Below are 11,253 nucleotides of genomic sequence, written 5' to 3'. Positions count from 1 at the left end.
TTTAGGACATCAAGTTTTGAATAACATTTTACTGCATCAGACTATTTCTGTTAGACTTCTGGACGGGTCGAGCCATCCAGCAATGATGATCAACACACACACACACACACACACACACACACACACACACACACACACACACACACACACACACACACAAATGCACATGAAAGATACTCACAGTTTCCAACAATCATTCACACACCTTCAAATACTCAAATTTTCCCTATTTCTTCCTCTAGTGCCGGCATCAGACATCCTCCCGAGCAGCGATTCCCAAACGGTTTAGTCTGCCGAAATCCTTTAATTGAATATTTCAATAATTTAACACATTTGCATGTTCTCTGACGACAGTTAACGATCACATGACATGCAGGTGAACTAATATTTTTTAGTAAGTGTTTTATTTTCATTGTTTTTATTTTAAAATGATGGGTTAGGTGTTCATTTTTTAATAATTTAATAATTTATCGACCCTTTCCTCAACCCTGCTCCTTCTATACGTGTCCCAATGTGACACTTCTTTCTCAATCCTTCATTATTTGCTATCACTGCAATACATTAACCTTCACCAGCATTATATTACTCTAGCAGACTAAAACAACGACTAACCACTGGTTAACACTAACATTACCCAGCAGCCCACACAGCCGACGGGAATGGGAATGGGAATGGGACAGGAAAGTTGATTCAAACTCAAGACTTCCAGTAATCTGATGCTAACCAGTATTACTAACGACATTAAACTAGTTAATCAGAGGATTTAATCACCATCAGTCACACCAAACGTCCGACCTGACGCCGCTATCATTGAGTTTCATATATGGGACAATACGCATATAATATATATTTTACACGTCTGCATCATAATCATCGGGTTCAATACAAGTTAAACTCTTTCAACAGCATCTGTGGCATTTTACAGCTGGTAAACACACCGACTGACACACAGATGGACATTTTCCATAGAGAAAAAGCTACTTTTATATCCGTATGTGAAAAGAAATCCACTGCAAGAATGATGGTTTACAGCACAAATATTAAAAATGCTTCTTTTACTTAGTATTTTTGTCTTGTTTCCAGTCCTGTTGTTTTGTCTACTAAAGTCTTTGTCTTGTTTACTACAGTAGTAAAATGCCACAAGGTATTATGTCTTGTTTTCTGGGGAAATAACTAAAAATTAAGTGAGTTTTTGCTTAAAACAAGCAAAATTATCTGACAATGGGGAGAGAAAAATAATCTTAATTCAAACAGAAAACAGATTATTTTTCTCACCCCATTGGAAGATAATTTAGCTTTTTTTAAGCAAAAACTCACTTAATTTTTTGTTATTTCCCCAGAAAACATGACATAATATTTTTAGATATTTTGGACTGGAAACAAGACAAAAGTACTAAGTAAGAAAAGCATTTTTGCAGTGCAGGGATTTACTGAATCATATTTAACAAAAATATGAGCTCCAAATGTCTGCTTTTAAATGCTCCATTTGATACGGTAACTGTAGTTAAATCACAAATGCTGTTGATAGATCTTAACTTCAACTCTTCTCCTTTTCTGCTGAGTCTTTTGGTCTTTCAAACAAACACACACACACACAAACACACACAGAAATGATTCAACATGGTTAAAAGTACAGGTAGTAGGTCCAATAGAGCAGATTAACGAAGACGAACGACAGCGGGAAGGTTAACCGGGAGTAGTTGTCTATATAATGTGGGTTTTCCACGTGACAGCAGTTGATGGATCTCAGGATCTTCCTGAAGATGGACATGTTTTTGGCGCAGCGGCTGAAGAGCTCGGGCGGGCCCTCGGTGGCCTTGTCTTCGCCGGCGGGTCCGAGACCCGGTTCTGCAGCGCTGGTGGACGCCGACACCGAGTCTTTGCGTCTCTTTACCCGTGAGGAATTGCTGGCGATGGTTGTGACGATGCCGTTCATCTCCTCCTCGCAGTCGTGCATGTGATGACCGTACTGACAGAGGACAGAGAGAATTAGCAATGAAACTCAAGAGGAAAGATCACAGGTATGATTTGATGAGATGAGAAGATGATGTAAACGATTAATGATTTTGATAATGATCACAGTGATTATGATGATTACAATAGTTGGTTTAAAGGAGTAGTTCACTTCAGAATTAAAATTTCCTGATAATTTACTCATTCCAACGTCATCCGTGATGTTCATGTCTTTCTTTCTTCAGTAGAAAAGAAATTAAGGTTTTTGAGGAAAACATTCCAGGATTTTTCTCCATATAGAGACTTCAATGGGGTCCAACGGGTCGAAGGTCCAGATGTGAGTTTCAGTGCAGCTTCAGAGTCTCGACACGATCCAGCCGAGGAATACGAGTCTTATCTAGACAAACCAGCCGCCATTTTAGAAGAAATAAATAAACATTTATATACTTTTTAACACAATTGAAAAAAAAATCTACAAAAATACAAACAAACATTGAAGTCACTATATGGAAAAAATCCTGGAATGTTTTCCTCAAAAACCTTAATTTCTCTTCGCCTGAAGAAAGAAAGTCATGAATATCTTGTATGACGTGTGGGAGAGTACATTATCAGGGAATTTTAATTCTGAAGAGAACTAATCCTTTAATTATTTATAAGTTTTATAAGTAGACTTCTTGTTTATAAAGTTTAAATTTAAGTCTAAATTTATAAGTTTATTAAGAAACTGTGAGTGGTTCTTACCTGTGAAAAATCACATTAAGGTGTTACCATTTGGTTGTGAATGTGTTCTGGATGGTTGCTATGTGGTTTGAATGGGTGAGACTACACAAGTTGCTCTCTCTTACATAATTTGGCAAAAAGAAAATCAGCAACAACACAAACAGGAATGAGGAAGTGACACCTTGACACAACTTCAACGCATTATACATAATTTCATAAAAAATATGTCCACACACACACACACACACACACACACACACACACACACACACACACACACACACACACACACACACACACACACACACACACACACACACACACACACACACACACAACAGCATGTTCAGGTTTGACTGTAATATTGTGACAATTGCAAAATACTTTAGAACAAAAAATGCTAAACTTTGACAGAGTCGTTTTTATTGTTATAATAATGATTTTATAACGTTTAAATATAAATCTAAAAGAAAAATATTGAGTAATCCTCCGCAGCCATCTAGTGGCTGTAGTTTAAAAAAAAAGAAGAAATATAATAATAATAATAATAATAATATATATATATTAGATATAAAAGTGCTTGTTTTCCAGTAGATTCCAGACACTAAACCAAAGCACATTTTTCACCATTAATGAAATTGAGAAATGTAGATCTATTTTATGGTGTATTTTAAAAACATTAATAAAGTGAGTGATATTACGTTTGATCAAAAAAAGTTACATTATGTTACAAAATCACATTTTACTGTCTGGTTATGTAAGCTAGTTAGACAAAAAAAGGAATATTTTTGCCCTATGTGTAATAGCATAGCAAGCAACATAGCATAACATAAGTGATGTATTAACCTATTGTATTATATGCATTCACGAGTTCCTTTGCCGATATAATCTTTAAGCTAATGAGGTTAAGCGTATGTGTCTTGCTGTCTGCAGTGGAGGGGCTCGAGGAAGCAGCTTCAACTCGCTTAGACCTTAGATAAACCCCCAGTGGGACTACTAATGCTTGGATGAGGAGTATGGTAGCAAGATGCCTAAATTATGCAGGTGGAGCTGGGGAGGAGGAGGGACGCCAGGACAGCCGATGCCAGAGCAAGGTGAGCAGCTGCTTATATGCTCCGGCCATTAATTGGAAGATTAGATGGGTTCACTCCTCCCGAAATTACGTTGTGAACTTCACTAATATTATAATGAGATGAGTGATAGCTGCATGCATGTCTATCTTTTGCGTTGTCAAAAGGTGTTTTTTTCCGTTTAAGCTTAAATGCTTTTGTTCTTTATATTTTTTGTTTACACATAGCAGGGCTCTACGCTAACTTTTTTCCCGAGGAGTACATGTGCTCCTAAATGAAAAAAATTAGGAGCACACAAAGAAATATAGGAGCACAGTGAAAAAAGTTGATTAAACTGCTCAATTCATATGGATTAGTTTTATGTTCTTTTTATGAACTTTTTTCGAAGCATCAAAGTGGTAGTTGTGTAGGCTGTCAATGGAGGGAAAGAAATCTCTCAGTTTCATCAAAAAGTGTTCAGAAGATGAGTGAAACGCTTACGGGTTTGGAACGACATGATGGAGAGGAATAAATGACAGAATTTTCTATTTTGGGTGAACTGGTTAATAATTATGCAGTTATTATTTTTAGCCTACTTCAAAATATATAAAAAGAAATGAACACCTCAATAAAGCATAAAGTGCTAAAAACAAAACAAATGACCGCTTGCTTTTTTCCTTTGCAGTACTTGCAGTAGGCTATATTAAGTTGTCCTCAAAAATGTGTTTTTGTCGTCTTCCTGTCCTCAGTGTCGACTTCAATTTCAATTTTTAACTTCAATTTCTGCACTTGGTCTTTTGGTGAGACCTAAACATTGCTAATAAAATTTTGATACTCATAATTTTCAAGTACTGATAGTGTGCGGGAGTTCCTTGTTTTGTTTTTTTGCACTTTTGAGATAATGACTATAGGCTTCATACTGAGTTGCGTAGCTCACTAAGGGCCCTATCTCGCACCCAGCGCAATTGACTTTGTACACTGACGCATGTATCATTCCTATTTTGCACCGCGCACATCTGACTTTTCCCTCCACAGACGCACGTCGGTAAATTAGGGAATGAACTTGCGCTCCCGGGGGGGCGGTTCAGCGAAAAGAGGAGGCGTGTTCCGGCGCAAACGTTCCCTGGTGCTATTTTGCAGTTTCAGAAAACAATTCCTCCACAGACCAGGAGAAACCTCGTCTAAAGTCAGTGGTGCGTTGTGCATGTTATTCATATGCTATTTTAAGAGTGCATGCTTGGCCATAATCAATGTAGCGTGTGCACAACGCACACACACTTTGCTTATCTCATCTACACACAGTGCAGACTTGTGCTTTCAAAACTCATTTCATGAGTCTGTGTGTTCTCATTTTTAGAAAACCATATATTATTACAAGGAAAAAAATGAACACACGAGGGAAATCATTGTGGTGTCCATGAAGATGTGAAAAAATAGGCATAAATCTAGCTTACACATTTACCCAAATTATTATACGCCTGTTTAACCGAAGCGAGAGCACATAGAAGTGTTTGAAAGTTTTTTTTAAAAACGGGAGCAGGAGGTTTTGAAAGCACAAGCAGGCGTCTATCAGCGGACCGGTCCTGCTTTCAAACGCTCCCGTGTGTATCTGTGTAAGCGCTCGGTGAAGAGTGTCATTGATGTATATTTACAACATGTTTTTGAAGCGCTGATCTTTGTAGCCAATCACAGACATATTTGATGAGCTCGTGAACACAACGGCCAATCAGAGGTGTTTATGATTCCGCTCAACAGCGCTCAAAGCGTCACGTCACAGCGTCACGTTTTAAAAATTTCAGTATCGACTTGGTACCGAAGTCGGTACTTCTGACAACACTAGTATGAGCAATAATAGTGCTGCTTACCACAGAAAACACCACAGATGATGATGATGAGCACAGTATGATGATGATGATGATGATGATGATGAAGGCAGTGATGAGTTCATCTCTCACCATGAGTGCGCTGTTGAAGTCGGGGTGGTGCAGTGTGCAGAAGTGGGCCACGGCGTACTCGATCAGCGCCCCAAAGATGAAGCTGAAGCAGATGCCCAGGTACACGTCGATGGCCTTGATGAAGCAGTTGGCGTTGGGCAGAGACGTGCGGGCGCCCATCATCAGTGTGGTCATCGTCAGGACAGTGGTCACGCCTGTAACACACACACACACACAGTCAGGGCTCTGAACTGCTCAGTGTTTATGAGAAAATCAACTAGTAGTGGTGCAACAGATCACAAAATTCACGGTTCAGATAATTTACGGCCTAACACTTAATTAACATTTTAATTAACATTGAAGATATTATGTCCTGTTTTCCGTGGGAATTAATCAAAATTAAGTGAGTTTTTGCTTAAAACAAGCAAAATTATCTGTCATTGGGGTAAAAAAAAAAACTTAATTCAAACAGAAACAAGATTATTTTTCTTACTTCATTGGCAGATAATTTTGCTTGTTTTAAGCAAAAACTCACTTCATTTTTATTTATTTCCCGAGAAAACAAGACTTAATATCTTATGTCATTTTACAACTTTAGTAAATCCATCTTGATTTAAGAAATGTTTGATATTTGGACTGGAAACAAGACAAAAATACTAAGTAAGAAAAGCATTTTTTGCAGAGTGGGACTTGTGCGCTGAACATGCTGATTGGTCGAGTTCATGCCGCATTTTGATTGGTTGACTCCACGCAGCATTTTATTTTAACCACCATCTGTTGCGGTACAGTTACAGTAACAGTTACAGTCGTCTGCTATTCGCATCAACAATGGAGTTTAAAAATACGAGGTTCAGGCTTTATTAAGCTTAAATTCAGAGGATGAAATCCAGCGGGAACTGTAAAGTCGTGCTCAGTCCTACGTCACCGGACTATTTGCCTATAATCTTCACGGCACTTTAAGCCGGGTGAACACTAGTTTCCTGGAGATGATGTTCACGTCCTCGTACAGCGAGACGGCAGACGAGCGTCACACATGCTTGAGTTTGTGTAGTAGAGCAAACTGAGACACGCACAACGTGGAGACTTCAGATTTCAATAGCAATAGAGACACTAGTCCATATCCTGAGTTAATTAAGTGTTAGGCCTTACTTTTGATTTGTTCATCTGAAATTAGCAAAATTCTATGACATTCTACGTTACACTGTAAATTACATTTTTACGACTGAATTCTGTGATTCCGATCATGTTTTATGCATTGAAAAAAATCATAGGACCTTGGAGAATAATGCTCAAGTATGCTGGCTTACTACAGTTTCAAAGGAGCTTCCCCAACACTGACATCACTTTAAATGTCTGAGGCAAATTTAGCAAATCCTAAAAGAATCCTCTGATCCTAAAATCTGAAGTCTTTGAACGTTGGTTTGACATGTTGACAGCCGATTAATGACCGTTGCCATCAAATTTGTGTCAGCAGATTTGACTCTCAGTCCTGCAGTGATTCTCCTACGACGGCCGTCAAATTGTCTTCGTTTTTCAAGACAAGACGTGAACAAAATGAACATTAGAGATTTCTTTGTAGTCATCATTTCAATCCCGTGTGTAACGCAGCTCACAGTCACTGAACGTGTCATTGATTGATGATGTAAAAATGTAGTCAAAATCAGTCAAAATCAATCAAAACCCACAGCCAATCAGAACAGCGTGTGGGCGGAGTGAGCCAATCAAACAGCACGTGGGCGGAGTCAGCCAATCAGAACAGCGTGTGGGCGGAGTCTCGCGACACCAGAGAGTAAACCTGACGGCACTCGCGAGAAAATGGATAAGCAGCTACATAATCAAATTCACAAATATTACACCATTTAAACATTATTTAAAATACATAGGCTGAGTTACTAAAACAATCTTTGTCACAGAATACACTTGTTTGTTCACAGTTTGAACGTTCTTGTTTCCATTTGTTTCATTTCAAGATCTGAGGTGAATTATCCACTGTTGCTTTTACAGCTCAAAGCTGGAGCACTAAATGATGTTCAGAGTCACATGACACGCTTTTAACATTAAATAAAGCACATAAACAGCACCTGAGATTATCATCGCCACACTTTGTGTTTGTTGTTCCAGCGCGACGTCGCAGAAAAATAGAAACCGTTTCTAAAATAGGATCGTCGCGTGTCGCCGTCGCGGCTGGATAGGACAAACGCTCTGATCAACATGGAAAAGAGGCTTTTATCGCGCGTTGCGTCATGTGTAGTTTAGGACACGGTGTTACAGTGTGACATGGCTTACAGCGATGATCATGTTTGTACAGTCTGACAAGCAACAATCGTAAAGGACGATAATAAATCCCGGCTTTAGATCGCAGTGGAAACGCAGACAGCAACAGGTCTGGGGGGAAAAAATGTTCCTGGGACAAATTGTTCCGGGTAATTCCAGTTTAAAAATCATACAATGAATTCATGACTGTACCTATGCAAATGCGTGCGGGGACGGACGATTGGCTGATCCAGAAAGAGACCCAGGACAGAACCACCAACAGGCTGGAGGGAACGTAGGTCTCCAGGATGAAGTACAAGATGCTCCTCTTCAGCTCGAAATGAAAGATCAGCCTGGGATAATTTCCTGGGAAGAGGATCAAAGAATCTTTTCTCAGTGATATAAAACATTAACACTAGGGCTGGGTATTGACACAAATTTCACAATTCGATTCGATTTCGATTCACAAGCTTGCAATTCGATTTCGATTCCGATTCGATTCAATATTGATTATTTGGGATATCAGGTACAACACATGACACATTTTCGCAATGAAAACACATCTCTTCACTAATGCTGTAAACTATGGGAGTCAGTTGTAGCCTATAGGCTTCATTAGCCTACTATTATTGAAGGTAAAAATGTCTTTTTAGTAAAAGATAAAAGAATAATCTTTCTTTTTAGTAAACTCTGTGTACACAAACACTATTCTCCATGCTGGAGTTCATGTGTAGAGCCCCTGGTGAGGCTTCCAGCACAGTTTCATGTTGTGTCGAGCCTTCTTAGTGTTTTAAAAATAGCGATTATTGATGCTATTATAGTCGTGCCCCATTCACTCCCATTCACAAGGCAATTTGACCGAAAACTAAAATACGGTCAAACTTAAAAGTGGCGTTTCCATTCTAATTATGCTTTTAAACTAAAGTTTGCCTCGGGTAGATTAACAAAAAGACCCTAGGTTGCATTTTGCCAAGAGTTACGCTTTAAAGGCCAGATAACTTTGAACGAACGTTCTATTAACGTTACTGGAAGAACGTTTGTTCATAACATTGACAGAACGTAATGAAATTATGATCTGGCATTATTCTGCTCATCAGATTTGACTAGAGTGTTTGTGTTCTTGTGTACCTGTCTCGTACACGGCCTCAGACGCGGAGGTGTAATGGTCCTCTACGGTGTACTGGGCCAGTCTCAGGGTGTCCAGTCCGCTCACAGACTCGTTCCCACGCGCCCAGTTAAACATCACGTCATTGACATTATAACCCCCTGTGGACACACGAAACAGTTCTGCTATTATGAACAGCAGATGTAAAAATCACATGTGGGAAATAGATCAGATGTGTCTTGTCATATTCATCATAATTGCATGCACAACTTACAATAATTTATGAATTGCATCATAAGTATTACACAGAAAAGCCATTCAAATATTATTATTATTTTAAGTCTCTTATACTCGTCAAAGCTGATCATTTATTTGATCAAAGATACAGAAAAAAAACGATAACATTTTGAAATATTATTCCAATGTAAATCATCTGTTTTCTATGTGAATATATAATAAAGTGTAATTTATTCCTGTGATCAAAGCTGAATTTTCAGCATCATTACTCCAGTCTTCAGTGTCACATGATCCTTCAGAAATCACTCTAATATGATGATTTGATGCTCAAGAAACATTAAGGACTGTTTTCAACATTGAAAATAGGAAATATTTTTGTAAAAAACTGTGATACATTTTATTTTTCAGGATTCTTTGATGAATAGAAAGTTGAAAAGAACAGTGTTTATTTGAAATTGATCTTTTGTAACATATAAATAAATGTCTTAACTCTCACTTTTGAATAATTTAATGCATCCTTGTTGAATAAAAGCATTGCTTTCTTTAAAGAAAAACACTTTTGAACGGTATTTCTAAATATAAATGAAATGTACATCAGGTTTCACATGTTGTGACACTTGCTTTGATCAGTAAAAGCCGAAGGTTAAATGTTAAGGCTAAAGCAAAGATTTTAAACTAAATGTCAAATGTTCTTCTACTTTCAAAAAAAAAAAAAAAAATCATCCCAAATTAAAAAATATGATGAAATTTTCTTATGATGTTATGATAAACAAGAAGAGAGTTTCATATGTGCAGGTTCATTTTAGAGTATAAAATAAAAATGATTTGAGCATAAAATCAGGCTTGAGGTGTGAATGCATTCCTTCGTATTTATTTACATATTCAGTTATTAATAATTAGATATCATTTAGTGACTATATCAGAAAACTTTGTGATTTTTCAAATATAAATGTCACATGTGGACATCAGTATGTAATATCAGTGTGTGTCCTCTTGGTGGCGCTGTGTCACCGTAATAAGATAATATGCAGCTGTGAGATCTGTTTTCTTGCCATGTGATGTTCATTAATGTGTGTTTTCCCATGTGACTCCCTGAGGACATTAACGGCACATGACGGAGGAAGAGACTGTTCACATCACTGCTGTTTGTGAGACTCGCATCACATATCTGTACAGTAACCCATGATTTAATCAAGACTTTATTAATAAAATAAATTCCCACACGACGAGACTTTCTAGACCCTCATGTGAAACAAAGCATCTCAATCCAACACGTCTCCATAGGAAACCATCAGACGCAAAGATGGAGAATCTCTCAGTTCCTGTCATCGTTAAATTAATATTTAAGCTCATTTTCGGATGCCTTGGAGCTCTGCGTCGACACAAAGCTGAATTTCCAAATATAAAAATCGGATTGCATAAGAATGGGTGGACTAGACACATCAGGCATTTGTCACATGATGCTGATGTTCAAATGATTGTTTTTGCCATTTGCTTTCAAACAAGTGATGCACAAGTCAAATTTAAGATGAATTCCTTCAACCTTCTGAAAACTCACTGTGTCATGTGATGGTATTTACTTCATGCTGCCATTTCTGGATGTTTTTTCTTATAAGCGCACGACGTAACTCGAGTGATCAGTGAGCAAAAGCCATTCTCTCTAAGCTTGTTGTCTTTGCTGGGGTTTCTATAGAGTTCTCAAAATGTGCTTAAATAACCTTTTCATGAAAAATACACTGAAAATTGCATAATAACTGCACATTATGTTCATGTAAGATTGTGCAAAAAAAAAAAAAAAATTTCTTTGGAAAATTTGATCTGGTCTTTTAGAATTTGGTGTAAAATGTGCTTAACCCTTGTGCATCAATTTAAAAAAGTTACTCATAGGTCCAAAGAGGACAAAAATGTCCATGTCAAAAAACGGTCATAAAAAGGTGAAGCTTGGGAGCACAGACTTAACTTTGGTATCATTTTAAAGAATACCCTTGCCAGATTATTGCTG

General features: G+C 37.8%; 1 protein-coding gene across 2 annotated transcripts in view; it reads right to left on the bottom strand.

The window, feature by feature from the left end:
• Nucleotides 1–430: 430 nt before the first annotated feature.
• Nucleotides 431–11,253, bottom strand: part of LOC311280292 (gamma-aminobutyric acid receptor subunit pi) — a 68,492-nt gene continuing 57,669 nt past the window's right edge. The window contains exons 7-10 of one of the 2 annotated variants that reach the window (XM_084392322.1): nt 9,038–9,175; nt 8,123–8,275; nt 5,678–5,871; nt 431–1,969 (exon numbers count right to left, since the gene is read on the bottom strand). In XM_084392322.1, the coding sequence (XP_084248448.1) occupies nt 1,625–1,969; nt 5,678–5,871; nt 8,123–8,275; nt 9,038–9,175 (830 nt within the window). In that variant the 3' untranslated portion in view covers nt 431–1,624. Of the gene's footprint in view, nt 1,970–5,587; nt 5,872–8,122; nt 8,276–9,037; nt 9,176–11,253 lie in introns of both variants that reach the window. The other variant, XM_084392321.1, reaches the window with a different exon arrangement.

This window comes from Rutilus rutilus, assembly GCF_951802725.1.
Source record: "Rutilus rutilus genome assembly, chromosome: 20".
NCBI classification, from domain to species: domain Eukaryota; kingdom Metazoa; phylum Chordata; class Actinopteri; order Cypriniformes; family Leuciscidae; genus Rutilus; species Rutilus rutilus.
This window is presented reverse-complemented; position numbering and strand designations above follow the sequence as displayed.